Source organism: Ailuropoda melanoleuca, chromosome 2, assembly GCF_002007445.2.
Source record: "Ailuropoda melanoleuca isolate Jingjing chromosome 2, ASM200744v2, whole genome shotgun sequence".
Classification (NCBI taxonomy): Eukaryota; Metazoa; Chordata; class Mammalia; order Carnivora; family Ursidae; genus Ailuropoda; species Ailuropoda melanoleuca.
The window spans coordinates 115,477,563-115,494,042 of record NC_048219.1 but is presented as its reverse complement, the minus strand read 5'-3'; the positions used below and the strand labels follow the sequence as shown (position 1 = coordinate 115,494,042).

The following is a 16,480-nucleotide window of genomic DNA, read 5'->3' as shown; positions in this document are numbered from 1 at the left end:
TAGCTGATCCTTTGGGCAATGGATCATAAGTCTCTTGCATATCCATAGATCTCAATTTCAGAATTTTGATATAGTATCATTTAAAATCACTTTACAGAGAGAAAAAACTGGGTCCTCAAGTGGATAGGACACTTGCCCAAGGTCACACTTGATTGGTAGCTGAGTGTAATACCAGGACAACACAACAGAGTTTTCTGCCTCCAATCTCTTCTCTTTAACACATCTTGCCAATTGATCACCAAAAAAATTTCTCTAAAACATCATTTTCTGTTTTTTCACTACTTTCCTCAAAAGTATTTAAAGGGGTTTTCATTGCTGTAGATTAAATTTTAAATCCTTCTGTAATATTGAATTCTCTGCAATTAGTTAGTTAATTCACTGGCCAAATATTTAGTGAGTAGTGTTTCTGAGAAAGGTACTGTGTTAGGCAGGAGTAAGCAGGATGAAATACGACAGTTACCAGCCTCAGCCTTCATGGGATTTACAATGCTGGCTTACCGTATGTCCTCCCCTTATCTTCTGCTGTGACCTCACAAGTATTTACTGTATTCTACTCGGATTCTTCACTCACCCTGAAACAGCACCCTCGTATATGGGCTAGTGCCATTGCTATGTTCTTTCCCTGGCTGGCCCTTCAAACTCCACATACACTGAATGCATCTTTAGCGAAACCATTCCAACCACTGCATTTTTATCACTCCCTTCTGTAGGGCAGTGGTTGTCTTCATCGCTTACTGTGCCACCAGATCACGTGGTTGCATATTCCTCTCCAGTTCAGGGAATTTACCTCTTCAGTGTCCCCCTCGAGGAACGTACATCTTGGCTTGAGGTTAGATGCTGTAATGTCAGCATACTACCAGAAGGAAATGCTTTCTGTTCTCTTATTTAGCTTTCTGGAGGAGAGAGGACTAAAATCACTGGTTCCCAAGACTGACCACACATCAGAATAACCCAGGATTTTGTTTCTGTGAAAACTTCTGAGCTCCGTTCCAGGCACAATGAATCAAAATCTGTGAGTTGGTCTAGGAATCTGTTTCCATGAAGGTGATTTGGGTAGAAACCGCATTTAGGATCCCCTAGAGTAACTGATTCTCAGATGTCTTACGACAATGTCAGCTCACCCTCTTACACTTTTGTTTTATTTTGTTTTATTTTTTCTCCATTACAAAGGTACTCATCCTTAGTGCAGAAATTTGAAGAGTAAATCAAAAGAGGACAAAACCCAATGGCTATATAAGCATTCACGGATAAGGTCTGTTAATATTTGGGAAGACTTTTAGTCTTTTGTCTACTTACAAATATTTACATACACATTTAAAGACAGGTCCATACTGTACACACTTATGTTCTCTTTTAATATTTATTGGCATTTTACTTGGAGAAATGATGTTTCCTACAACACAATTTAACAACTGTGTAATAATTCATTATATGAATGTGCTATAGTTAAACCTTCCCTAAGTTTGGACATATGTTAGTTTTACATTTTTCACCATTATAAATAAGATTTTGGAAAGCAAGTTTGTACACAGTCTTGTACATATCTGTGAAAATTCCTTAAGGTAAATCTGTAGATGTGTGATAGCCAATACAAAGGGTACACATTTTCAAGCCTTTTGATACATACGGCTAAAATGTCCTCCAAGAATGTTGTGGGAGTTCCACTTCTAAGTAGCCAACAATTCTTGCCTCATCATGACCTTGAGCAGGCATTTCCTCTATAGCCAGGTGTTTTTCTATCAGTAGTTCTTTAGAGGTATCGTCAGCTCACACCCACATAGCATACCTCACAGCGTGGACATTGCAGCTCTCGTTAAGGTTATTAAATTTTTGTCTATCTTTCTTGCAGGTTGTCACCAATGTTAGAGAAAAGAGAAGTAAGCTTTGAAGAGATGTAACATAAAAGCTAAAAACCTAAAGCAGGAGAATGCTATTTTCTTGTGCGATACCTTATCCTGGCCATCTGTTTAACAAATATCTGGTTCCAAATTGTGCCAATTAAAACTGATGGCAAATCTTAATAACTTCTACTTGTGAATATAAGCAAGACCAACATTGTGCTACGTGTGTGTTATCTGATGGCAGTAGATACCTCCAGATTTTCCATGGATACACAGAGTGTCTCTCTCTCTTTCTCTCTCTCTCTGTCTTTAAATCTCAGCACTAGTGATCCAGAACACCCACTGCTAAGCAAGGATGCAAAATGCAGTGCTGCTCAGCATTGGGAAATCCCAAATCTGGGGCCAAAAGGTTTATAAATAAAGTAATGAACCCTCTCGTGTCAAAAGTGAGCACTGTTTAACAGAGCAAGGAGGAACGGCCTTCAGGACACTTTGCAGCTGGAGTTATTCCACCGTGAGAGAATGGAAACTTCATGATGGTAGTTGTAATACCAGATCCTGGAAAGGCAATCTACTTCAGTCTGCAAAGTAAACTAAAGGGAATGGCTGCTCACACACGGTCCCGATGCCACCGATATAAGAAACACAGCAACAGGAGCAGAGAATTAGGAATTTGGTGGCAGATGGAAAGGTCTGCGGGAAGTGTCCACCCAGCTTTGTTTGGCCCATATTCTAAAACAACTAGAATAAACACTTAGTGTCATAATTTATACACATATCAGTACCAATAAATCAGAATCATGCAAACAGTCATGTTTATTATATTCTTGTTGCTTAATATTCATGACAGTAATTTATTTTTATAGTACAGTTTCACTGTTCTCTCCACCATTGCTCTGCATTTAAGTCTGGCAAGTTGTCTGAGCAGAAGTCCAGGTAACCCTTTGAAGACTGCAAAAGTTCACTAGCCCGATCAAGATATTTTATTGCTCATTTAATTTTCCCCTACTTGTCTCATAAACTTTTTAACCACCAAGATGAATTATCTGTAAATTATGTAGCAATAGTACTTTGACATAAAGAAAATAGGAAGACTAGAGTTGGCATATTCTTCTGAAGGGAGCTGTACAACAGAGCTTAAAAGACAGATAAGAATATTTGAAGAACTGTAAGCGGTTAATCCTTATATTTACTACCAGCAAAATGGGTTGGTTAAATTAAGCAGTTTCCACCTATCTTATTCACCTATTCACCAACAACCTTTCCCACCCCCTATGTCAGCAGTCCGCTGCTGCTCATTACCATGGGTTGTTAAAAGTGGAATTATATGAAACAACTGCCGCAAAGCACCTTATGTTTTTATATTCATCTGGAGCTGGCGCTACAGAGATGAGTTAGACACGGCTCCCACCCCAGAGATGCTTAGGTCAGACTAAGGGATGAAGAACTGCATTGTATTCTTCTGTACCTAGATGTGAGACAGCTTTAATCAGTGTCATACTTAAAAATTCAACAGAAATAATTTACAATAAATCATCAGAGAAAAGATTTACAAACATACAAGCCTGGAAAATCACTGCTATAAAAAATATCCCAATTACTAATACTCCCATGGTCTGTGTACCTTTCTGTATATTTTCTCTGGTACAACAAAGATGTTCAACATTTTTTAACAAGAGGAATATCACTGAGGGTGAGTAGACACAGTATCAACTTTTAGCTATAGTTGGGCTTTTTCCATTATGAATATGATGGGTTGAAATAATGAATTTAGTTTATAGACTCAAAAATGAAAATACATTTCTAGCACCTGACATGGGAAGCAAGGCAAAGGTTTGCAGTAGTCCTGCCTTTCAATTAAATAACACCTAAGATGAAAGTTATGAAAAATCTTATGATGTTATTTCTTAATTCACTTGCTAGAAAAGGTAGTGAGGACATAGAGCCTTGTTTCTACACACACTTTAAGCATTTCCTTCTCCATCTGTTAAGCGTGTTTGAATTATACTTTGGTGTAGTTTTATATTTAAAAGTTTTCCCAGTGACCCAGGCATAAGAAATGAGCACCTGAAATGTTGCCGTGGATACAAAAAGCAATAAAAAATTGTGTCCCTTTTGTTTTAGATCGTATGGTCGGGAGTCGGGACAGGATCCTTTTTCAAATAAGCAATGAGGGGTTTATCTATATACTAACACAACTCTATTAGTTTACCACATTTGTGATTCAAATTAATTCTAAAATTGTCTAACATCTACAGAATTCTGCTTTGTAAATTTGGAATGCCCCTCTCTACAATTCTTCCTACTGGCGCAGTCTTTGAGGTTCTTCCCCAAATGTTGTAAATTATCTCTAAATTCTCCATTGTCTCAAATGGCCTTCCAGACTGTGCTACATGGTCTTGAAATGTATTGGAGGGCCTGGATGTGCCTAGATTGTTCAGATCTGCAAATGTCAGAATGCTGAGAGGAAGCCTGAATGATAAGACTGAAGCATTTGTAATTAAACACTTAGGTGTTGGTCCCAGTGGCAGTTGTTATGTGACTCAGGTGAGCTAAGTTCTGTGCACATGAAAAAGGTAAAATGTAAAACAAAATTCCCCTGTGCTGGAATCATGAGGAGAAGAGCACAGTGGTCCAGAGTCGCAAGCACAGTTCTGCGTGGAAGTTTAAAAAGGCACAAACTTCAGAGGAGAGAGAAATGGGTAAAAGTGACACCTGGGACTTGAAACTTAATTTCAGATTCCAACAATATAATTAAATAACATTAATAAAGAGCTAATTAAATTTTGTGTTGTCATAATAGAAAGCTATTGCCAGAATAAGGGAGGGAAGTTTATCCTGCACTGATAAAGTTACACATTTAAAACACTTCACTGAAGTCTGATTTATGTAATGGACTAAAGGTTTTTGTCTCCCCCACCCCCAAAATGAATATATTGAGGCCCTAACTCCCAGTGTGATGATATTTGGAGGTCGGGCCCTTTGGAGACAATTAGGTTGAGATGAGGTCATGAGGGTAGCACCCCATGATGGAATTAGTGTCTTTATAAGAACTGGAAGAGCCCAGAGCTTGCTCTCTCTCCACCATGTGAGCACACAGTGGGAAGGCAGCTCTCTGCAAGCCACAAAGAAGGCTTTCACCAGGACCCAGTGCTGGTTCCCCGGTCTCAGACTTCCAGTCTCCAGAACTGTGAGAAATCAATTTCTGTTGTTTAAGCCACTTAGTCTATGGTATTTTGTTATGGCAGCCTAAGCTCACCAAGAAAATTTCTAAACTTTAGAGGACCACACTTAGACGAGGGTGATCTGACTGATGAAGGGCTGGAAACATTAATTCCTGAGAATTATTGAAAGAACAGAGAAAGGAAGGTGAACACTGAACAGGGGTTGCAGTTTAGGCTTTAGGTCTTCTCAAATATTAAGGGACTATTAGAGAAAGAGACTGTTGGTATTCTGACATCAACCAATGTGAGTTTTGCTCTAGCTACTCTGTCTTTCCACTTTGTGGAGGGTTTTGGATCTTCTGCTCAGCTAACACTGCTGCATATTCATTCAGTGCTCTCAGAAGCACTGAGCATTTACAAATTCAAACATAACAGACAGGGGTTTCTGAGGTCTTTCTCTGTTTAGTATTTGCTCAAGATCATTCCATTTTTTTTCCCTAAAACATTTTTATAACAGAGCACAAATAGAAATTTCCAAAAAAATTCTGAATGAAGTAATAGTTTTCTTCTTAAGTGCCAATTAGATATTCAGAGAATAACGCACAAAAAGCGTCAAAGAACAGTTTTACCATTGTGCTTAGGTAGGGACTTGGAGGAAGAGCTCCAAAAATCATTGTTTTCATCTGTTGGTAAGATGGTATCCACTCTCCACCAGCAGGACAGATGGCAATAATTAGGTCTGCCCATCCCTTACTTGGCAGAGGAATGGACTTGAGATCTCAGAGAGTCAACTTTTCACCGGCTGGACACTCAAAGTGAGAAGGAAAGAGAAAGGGGCCAGGAGCTGACTGGTTAAACAATAATCAGGGCCTCAGGGCTGCAGGCATTTGACCTTTTGGAATTTCCAATTTTATGCAATAATAAAGATGTTGCATAAAATAAAATGGTGATGGGGACTGCACATTTAAATGGAAGACTACAAGTCAACAAAAGGAGGAAACTCTCATAATTATCCCATATAACTTTTTTACAGTTCATGGATTTTTAAAAATCTACTTTTGCTTTTGTCTTCTGAGCATATTACTTTTACTTTTAAAAACAGAACAGCGACTTCTTTTCCATCAAAGGGTACCCACTTGCCATGTGTCTGTTTCCCAAAGTGCAGGTGGACAGTACATAAGTCAATCGTTAGGGGAAAATTCCATTCTCCCAACGACACGGCAGTTCTCAGCTAGGAGAGTCTGGATTCTGCAGTTCCAACGTGAGCAGAACCCCCCAGGCAGCTAGAGTACTCCAGCAGGCAGCATGTCCATAGCTTAACTCTCCACAACAAGGCAGAGTGAGCCAAGTGAAAAAACACCACATCTCAAGGAGCCTGCCATAGTCCTACAAGTTATTTGAAAACAATTATTTTATGGACAAAGAGGTGGAGAACTAAAGGACAAAGGCTGAAACCCTACACTACTAGGCAGCTCATTTCCCAACTGGGAGAAGGCTTTACTTTGGAGTTGTCTCTTCTGGTGCCACTGTGAATGTCACAGATTTACTAACACTTAACAGAAGCAAGGCAGTGTCAGGTTGGAAAAGCAGATTGGCCTCTAGGTTACGATTAGGATGTACGTCCTATAACAAAGTGACAGACTTCGGATGAATCACACAGGGTTGGGTCTGGGAATTGTTGGTAGAACAAATAACAGATGTCATGAGATACAGAAAGTGGAAGTCCCTGGATTGTGAAGCAAGACAATATCTTGTAATATTATCTTAAACAAGTTTGGTACTCTTTGGAATTCTGGAAACAAACAATAAAGCAGAATTAAGATGGTAATACGTGTCACGTAAGACAGCTTTCCCAGGGGTGTGGAAAGATGTGGGAATGGACAGAAAAGTCGATTGAGAGTGTGGTCTTAAGAATAGTCTGATTGTGGGGCACCTGGGTGGCACAGCGGTTAAGTGTCTGCCTTCGGCTCAGGGCGTGATCCCGGGGTTATGGGATCGAGCCCCATGTCAGGCTCCTCTGCTGCGAGCCTGCTTCTTCCTCTCCCACTCCCCCTGCTTGTGTTCCCTCTCTCGCTGGCTGTCTCTATCTCTGTCTAATAAATAAATAAAATCTTTAAAAAAAAAGAATAGTCTGATTGTGCTCTATTTTAATAAGACTAGCTAACATTCAGTGAATACCACATGCCAGGAAATCTGTAAGTAAATGCTTTGCCATGGTTAGCATTCCATTAAATTCTTTCAAGCCCCATAAGGGAGATACTATTTTTACATCCATTTTATAGATGTGGAAATTGAGGTGTGGAGGTTAAGAACTTGCTCAAGTGGCCTTACAGGTAGTAAACAGTGGGGTCAGCATTTGAATAATGTGGTGGTATATGTGTCGTGCAGATAGAAACTTTAGCTTAGTTGATGAGAGTAGACCTCCCTGAGAAGTTAACACATGAGTGGCAATCTGGGGATGTGCCACTGGTAGAGGAATCGAGCAAAGACCCTCAAAGCACTGGGGGTGTTCAAAGAAGAGCCAGGTCACCAATGAGCTTGAATGAGACGGGCAAGGCAAGAACAGTAAATAATGAAGTCTAAGAACTTGTGAGCGACCAGACATGTAGGGATTTGAAGATCTTGCAAAGAACGTGGCTCTTCGAAATGAAATGGTCAGCCAGTGGCATTATTAAACTTCTATTACCAGAATGATACTGTATTGAGAGAGAGAGAACAAAACAAAACAAGAAAAACACCCAACAACTTACTGGAGAATTAGAGGCAGCCATTCTCTTTCTGGAGCTGTGGCCAGAGTCAGAGTGGGTGGTGGGTGGGCAGACAGTTTTTTGGAAGACCCCTCAGTGGTGATCACAATGTGGTTTCAACCCAAGAGTGTGAAATGAGGCAGGAGCCTCAGTATAGAATAAAAGGCCACAAACTCTCAATTTCATTAACATCTATTGATGCAGTGAACCTGCTAACAGGCAATGAAACCCAGTCACTTAAATCTACCATTAAAGGAATGGCTTAAGGTAACTTTTACACTAAGATATTGAGGAGAAATTCTGCATTTTGTTATATATTTTTTCAAAGCATGCCTATTTGGTTGGAGCTGGGATGCTTAGGAAGCTGACTCGTGAAGGCTGACTGGCTTCTTGCTCAGTTTGAAAAGTTTAATGCTTTGCAAGTGACCTCTTAAGGATATGGAAGAAAGAAGCACGAGTAAAAGGAAAGTTTTAAGGAAAAGCAAAAAGGCAAGCACCACATTTTCTAATGGAGCTGATATCTTACCACTCAATTAATTTTCGAGTCAAGGCCCAATTTGAGTTCTGAATCACCTTCTAGTTTTACTTATAAAGGACTTTTCATTAAGCCAAATTAAGTCGATGGAGGTCCAGTTGTTTATTATCTAGCACTAAACCATTCCTACAAAAAGACACCTGTGCAAGCCATTTGGCTCTAGTCAACTATTTTTTTACAATTTAATTATGAATATAATTAGAATGAGTTAAGAGACAAGCTAGGCATCAGCCATAAAACTTCTAGTTTGCTAGAACACACACACACACACACACACACACACACACACTGATTAAAAACCAACCACAACAAAAACCCCCACCAAGTCTGTGAGAATGTTAGCTTGCAGTGGAAATGTTAGTGGAAGAGGACTACTTATAAAATCTACCTTTATTTTAATTTCAAATTTCCTTGAAATGGTGCTGTAGAGGGTATTTTTATACTCCATTATTTTTACATCTCTGGTTTCTTTGGGGTGACCCTTTAAACCCTGCTTTTTACTTTCTACAGTTTTAAGGCGATTTGTCACTATCTTGCATTCAATGTTTAGCAACTGTTTGTAGTCAAGTGCCTTGCAAGCTCTGTTTCTTTTCTCCCAAAGAGTGTCATCACAGAGTTGATGATGCATCAGAAATAGTTTGACCAAAGGGCGAGATAAAGTCAAGAGTAAAGAAAATATTTGCAAATATACTTGACTGGCTTTTTTCCCCAATTACTTATTGAAGGCATACTTTAAAGGTAAAATGGCATGATGACCATAGAGGGAGAAGAAAAAAAAATTCGAACATGCAGTAGATACTTTCTGCCATAGGGCAATGGCTTTAATTTAAATCATTTTTATATGAGGCTAATGTGACTGATAGAAACACAGGACTATGAGTCGTATTTAAGGACTCGCATGGGATATGCTCTATCTTTGATGACTAACAGCCTGCATTTTAATGGTGTTCAGCCAGTCTTATGGATACCATTTCTCACAATTTATTTTATTGCTTAATTAATCAGTATTTACAAACACTGGACATTAAAAAATATATTGTCTTTAAATGCATGTGTGACTACAGCTTTTAAATTGAAGACGTGCATTGAACATCATCATTGTTTCATTTTGTCACAGGCTTGCCTCATCTCTAAGTGTTATATACTTATGTACCTATATATGTATATGCATATACATAAAATAAGCATGATATATAAAACAACCATTTTATATATAATAACATATAAATATAAATGCTACATATTAAAAATAAGTAATATATAATGTTTTTATATATACAAAATATTTACTTCAGAAGACTGGAAAAGATGACAAAGGAACTGACATTGGAACCAAAAGGTCATTTTGATCGAGTAATTAGCATCGGTTGCTATCCCATGAGGGTAAACATACAGCACATTGCTCAGGGGTGGAAGGAAATGCCATTATTTTTGCATACAGAGGCAACTTTGGAAACTCAGAATAGAATAAATCAACAAATGCAAACTCACATGTTCTAGTGAGAGCCCTAAAGAGCTGAGGTGAAGGTGCCTAAAATGAGATTATCAGACAGTCCTTGAATAAAGGAGCTTTGATCCAGGCTTGAGTCAACTCTCTAAGCCTATCCCTTACAAATGATAAAAAACACATCTTGTAAGTATTATATGAGGTAATTTCTCTTTACTCCCCTCTCATCTACTTATCAAGCTACAACAGTGTCACTGTCATCTCGACTCTTGTGATCATTTAGAGTTGGAAGAAGGCAGATGGAAACTACCAGACTAAGAGCTTCTGTGGCATGGAGGGGAGCTGCTGCCATACCTATGTAAGCTAGGAGAGGGAAAAGTATGTAGTGAGCAGAAAAAGGGCTCCACAAAGATGTCTACACTTTAATTCCTGGAGCCTATGCCTATGTTACCTTACAGAGCAAAAGAGATCTTCCAGATGTGATGAGGATAAGGACCTTGGGATGAGAAAATGATACTGGATTATTCAGGTGGGTCCAATGTAATCACAAGGGTCCTCAAAAGTGGAAGAGGGAGGCAGGAGAGAGTCAGAAGGGGATGTGTCAATGGAGGATCAAAGTGATGTGATTTAATGTGATTGCTGCTTGTGTAGGTAGAGGCCAGGGACCACTAGCTAAGGCATGCAGGCAGCCTCTAAATGTCGAAGAGGCAAGGAAATGGATTCCCCCCTAGAGCCTCCAGAAAGGAACGCCGACCTGTGGACACTTTGCTTTTAGCCCAATGAGACCAGGGTCAGACGTCTGTCCTACGGAACTATCAGATAAGAAATTCCTGTTATTTTTAGGCCAACGAGTTTGCGATAATATGTTATGGTAGCAATAGGAAACTCATACACATGTCCTCTGGAAAACAGTGGTGCTTGCTCCGAAAACGGACAGAAATCCCTGGCTGAGCACCTGGAAGCAGTCTTGGCTTGTTGCATGTTGTAATTCGATACAAGTGAAAAACTGCAAAAAAGAATACTAATAAAACATAAGCTTGAAATACTCATGTGAAATAGGAAAATAGCATTGCGTATAGCTAAATACATTTCAAAAGGGAATGGGTGAGCAACTGGTCATAAAAATAATAGGTTAAAGGGTTAAAAATATATTCAGACAGGATAACATTAAAGCATGGATGCTTTTAATGTTGAGGAGTAAATATTGAAGCATTGCCCATCCCTGGAAAGTTCTACCTTATTTCTAATCTAAAACTCCATTATCAAAATTTCTGATCATTAAATTTAATTCTAAACTTGGTTTAAAAAAAAAGAAAGAAAAAATTGGTTGTGGATTTACATAGGACATATAGGTCTTACATAGGAAGAGAGAACAGACAGATATTTGTCAACAGCTAGCTTGTTATCTTATGAGCAAGATTTCTTCTAAATATTCCCCCAAAGGCAATGTATGATGATGGAAAGTATTTATGTTTTAGAGTCTGGAATTGAATGCTAAATCTAATCTTTTGAGCCATATGAACTTTGGAAATATTTATTACTCATTTTACTCCTCTGAAAAATTTATTTTTTTCAAGTCATTTATTGAGTCCCTAATATTGAATAAGGAAAATGCTATCCTAGTTAATTCTCATAGTAACATTATAAACTAGAAATTATTTTCCACAGGATCTTTCTACTTCTCTAATATCTCCTGCTTTGTTATTTTGAGGGTTAAGTGAGGTAATTGTGAAAAATGACAAGTTTTTCTCCTCTCTTTCCCTATCTCAGGGACTTGGGAAAAATGCAGACATTAAATCAGAAAAGATATTACTTGTCTCCATTCTTTGGATATGGAGAGTTACCAGAACGAAAAAGATAGGACTAGAGGTAAGCTTAGTACATTTCCTAGGATTTAGATATACTGAAAGTGTCTAGACCCCCTGCAGGACTTTAGCCCCAAGATTGCATCACAGATCATAAAACTCGATAGCTGTGCTTTTGTCCTGAGTTCACATTTACAGTACTAATACTGCTTTCAGCACAAGTCATTTCCAGGGAATTAAGTCCTTGCAGTCAGTGGGTTAAATCCCCACGAAATAACCTGTGGTGACCCAGTTGCATTGACCTCAAATATAGAATTTCAGATCAATAGCTGCAGTACTTGGATTCTGAAATATAAAGCAATCTCTGGTGTTTTTGTTACCCCAATGAGTGTTATCAGACAGGGGATCACCATGGCAATTACAGGTTCTTATCATATTAATGTTTGTATTTGGTCCAAAAAGAAACTATTTAAAAAAGTAAATGCCTTCTGTTCTTTTTTCTCAGAATATGTAATAATGACTTTCAAACATATAATGAGAATTAACAGTAATTCCAATGGCACAAGTGGTCATTAATTGCTTGTACATGAAATAACATTTCCTCCTCAGAGGGCAAAGCATTCCAGTTGGAAGTAAAATTCCTTTTGGTCTGTTCTCTTTTAAACTCTGTCATGAAAGGATAACAGATCTCTCAATCTCTCCCAAATAAAAATGTTAAGCCTAGGATTGGGGGTAATGAAAGAGGAAAGGGACATAATGCTATAGCGACATGAACTGTAACATTGACTGACATGGAGTTTTGCTAGTGTCTGACCAAGGAGTAGAAACCACTTCAAGTATTTACACAAACAGAGGGAATTAATTCGATGCAGGGAACTGGTTACCCATGTGATGAAGAAGCTGAGAGCCCAGTAAGGAAGAGTGAAGTAATGGAGAAACCAGCCCCTGAAGGAAGCTACTACCAGGCTGGACGGGCAAAACGAGCAGGGTCGGCATCACTGGATGGCAGCTGGAACCCGAGCAGGCCTCTCCAGTCAAAGCGGAAGCCATGGAAAAGATGGAGCCTCACATAGAGAAACTACCTGAACCAGGTGGGTGGGCAAGGGAGAGGGCGTGGAGGATAAACTAATAGATGAGCTGGCCTTTTCCCTCCCCCTCCCTCTGCTCTCTACTGCCAGGCCCTGCGCTGGCTGTGGCAGCAGGAAGCCAGCCCTCAGGGGCACCTGTGAGATGTAGCTGGCTGGGGTCAACCGTCCTACGTTACAGAGCACAGGGTGAGGGGCAGAGATCGGATGGCTAAGAGGCCCAGAGCCAGCATGTATGGACATTTTCCCCATTAATTTCCTTTACCTGCTTGGTTCCTTTTCAAAAGAAGGCCAAGAACTCATGGGCAGGTCTATTGAACTTCTCGCTGTGTAGATTTTACAGGAGTCAGTGAGAGCTACGATAAAACTCATCACCCTTTTGGGACTGGATATAAATGTTTTTATAGTAGAAAGATTTTTTACTCAATTGGTACACAATGGGGTAAAAATACCAACTCTGGTATAGTTTTACCATTGCCAAAAAGGAGGTGGCCATTCTCCCATTGCTTAAGGATACTTGAATATGAACTATCACCCAGAGCTGAGATTCGTTGCATTGAGAACACCAGAACTGACTTCAAGATTCTGCCAAAAACACATGGGTTAGTAGACCTACGTCTCTGTCCAACATTGTCACATATTTCTCCACCATACAACCCTCTTTGTTAGTCCTTCCATTTTATATAGTAAGAAATAATAGGTACCGTTTTGAGTTAGGTAAAGCAAGGTGGTTAAGTTGATTCTCCTTGCCTTAAACAATAAACGAAAAACTTCCTCCTTGTTTTTATATTACATTCTCAGACATAGCTCAATTGAAGAAACACTGTTAGCATCTGTACCGTATCCTACATTTTTAAAGGACTTTCTTAAGCACTCTTTTTTGTTTTTGCCATAACCCATTTTATCAGTGTTGCCGAAAACTCTTGCAATAGCCATCCGTCACAATAGCACGCTGCCCCTTCAACTCTGCCTTGTTCCCTTCTGACTACACCACTGTTCTGGAAATTCTGTTAAGTGGGGGTTGAGTCTATGGTAGTGCAGAGATGCTCCTACTCTTTTTAGAAATTCAAAGGACATGCCCTCACGTGGGTTCTGAGGGCCTGCTTCCCCTATCTCTCAAGCTGAGAGAGTGGGTTGCTTTTATCTTTAGAATCAAGTGAACTAAGGAAGATTAAATGATGGGTTTCTATATCACAGTCCTCAAATCAGCACATGTACAGGTATGTTTACAAATAACATAATCCTCACCTAAAAGACTGGAGGACGTGATGTGAAATTTGTATGACTTCTTTAAATACACATCATCAGAAATAGGTACGGAAATGCAAGTCCCCCAACTTCCTACCAGAACACTGTGCTAACATTGCAAATCATCTTCCATGCTCACCAGCCATGTTCCAAGACCAAACATCAGAACAAACTGTTATGGATACGCAGGCTTATTTATTATTTTCTTTATTCCTCTTTTTAAAAAGTTGAGCCTGGAAACCATAAAACACTGTTCTCCTTGAGAAGCAGAAAGCTCATGAAATACAAAGTCATGACAGGGGTTGAGAGGTCCAGCCTCACCTCAAAACCCATCATGAGAGCACCTGCTACTACAGTCAACAAAAGCAACAATGACAACAGCAAAACCTGAAATTGTGAGAAGACAAGAGCAAGACCTTGGCAAAATTAATTTTGCTATATCCCTCTTGATATCTTCTGGTGGCCAGAACTTTAAAGAAGTATGAAGACTTGTGAAATGGGAAACAGAATAAAGGGCCATATCGAGGGCCTATTCTTCAACATGGGCCCCCAAACCGCCACTTCCACTAATGGGAATGCTGTGCACACAGCCACCCATATCAAACCTCCTAAGCAGAGCATTTTTTTTTTCTTGGAGATTTTTTTCATTTAGACTTCAATTAAGCCCCTGCCAGTCTTGCAAGCTTTTTAATTTTACCTTTCTTTCTTCTTTCTTTCTCCTCCTTGAATCAACTTGCTCACCATGAAACTTTTTAAAGCTATCACAATTATAGGTAGTGTACCCTCAGATACTAAATTTAGATGTACTAGTGGTTGCTTCCTTAAGCATCAATAGCAAAAGTTTCCTTGCATTTGGAAAGATTTTCATTCATTCATTCATTCATTCACTAATTACTCATTTTTACATAAGTGTGTGTAGTCTGAATGCAAAAACAATAGAAAAGGAAGCTTCCTGGAGTGAGTGTTGGTATGTGATATAATTCAACCTCCTACAAAGTCACCAGTTTAACCAAAGAAGCCTACCATTACTTAATTTAATATTACACTGTTCATAAGCAAATTGTAGCTGACTATTTACTGGTATTGGTGGATGAAGGATGAGAAAGCCTCGAGAGGGTGATGCCTGAGTTGATGATTTAACACATCTTTTATGAAATGTACTGAATGTCATTAAGTTCTTTTTCAAGACCCTTTCGTACTCAAACTCCTTGCCAATTACAAGACTCTAAAGGTAGGCATTGAGCATGCCAAAGCTGATCCCTTTAAAAGAGATTCCAGGAGAAGCTATTTTCATTTGAGGAGGTTTCGTTGAAAATTGACCTAAGTCGGTTACCCTCTTCTTTTTTTAAAAACAAAACCCAAACTCAGATATCACTGCAGGGCCAGAAATAAAAATAAGCCATCATAAACACAAAACGAAAATGAAACTTGTGGAGCGTTGGGGGTATTATCATCTCCACGATTGCTATTCTTGCCATTCTTCCTGTTTACTTAATAATTCCATGCTGCCAGGTCACCCCACCAAGCGCTCCTGTCTGTGAGGTTACTTACTGATCGCTTCCACAAACCGCTGAAAGAAACTATAAGGGAAGAGTGGCTCAGGCAGCTCCCGGAAAAACATCTTCAGTGCTCCGGTGACAACGTGGATGTCCTCCCACTGGCTGTCGTCCAAATTCAGCTTCTCTTCTGGGAAAACACGAGGAGAAATGGAACAACTGGTTTTAATGAAACAATTACAAGACACTAATTATTATGTTAATGTTTGCCTACTATCATCAGCAACCGTTAACAGCCTTCTGCACCTAGAGGTTTGGTGCTGTGCATGGTTTTTTTTTTTTTTTTTCCCCTTTTTCCGTAGGAAGGGAACATTTTCAATGGAATACCATCTGTAGGAATGCAGCTAACAAAAAAAAAAAAAAAAAACGAGACACAAAGAGACAGTGCCATTGACACAGTGTGTCAGATACATTTATTCCCATAATGCATCAGTATGAAAATTAGCATCACGGCTCAACATGATTCAAAGCTATTTGGTTTTGAGGCCGAGGGGCTGAGTTGCCAATGATGGCCGGCTCAAGGGACCGGCCTAAAGGCCTTGCTGAGCCAACAGGAGACATATGCTAAACATGGCAATAGAAAATGAGTTATTGCTTTACATGTGTTAGCCTTGCTATGTACAAGGGAATAATGGGTAACACTTTTTTGCTTTTTTTTGCTGAATATAAAGTCAGCAAGGAATAGAATACTGAGTGAGAAAGGATATTAATTCCTTCTTACTGCTTCAAAAATATCTTTTTTTTTTTTTTTTTTTTTTTTTTTAGTTTTCATCTCAGCGAGGAAAATGTGCCCAGCAACAATATTAGACAGACCCCTGTTGGCCTACGGAGGCTATGCAAAGCTGTCAAAAATGATAACACACTAAAGACAAACCACAAGTGCTTACCAACTCCGCCTAGAAACAACAGACATGTTTGCTTGGGAAGCTTGAGTGAGTTGAGACATTTAAATATTAAAGAACATAAATGCCAAAATGAAGTTTTTAGAAGAAATAAGGGCACACTGGACAATTATTTTCTTCTTGCTAGCCCTCAAAAGGAAAGTCTGGAAT

General features: G+C 39.2%; 1 protein-coding gene across 3 annotated transcripts in view; it reads right to left on the bottom strand.

Annotated features, from left to right (window-relative positions):
- The window catches only part of ARHGAP15 (Rho GTPase activating protein 15), a 594,053-nt gene that overhangs the window by 112,892 nt on the left and 464,681 nt on the right, over positions 1-16,480 (bottom strand). For all 3 annotated transcript variants that reach the window (XM_034643265.1, XM_019800514.2, XM_002920055.4), the window contains one exon: positions 15,424-15,558. In XM_034643265.1, coding sequence (XP_034499156.1) covers positions 15,424-15,558 — 135 coding nt within the window. The remainder of the gene's footprint in view (positions 1-15,423; positions 15,559-16,480) is intronic.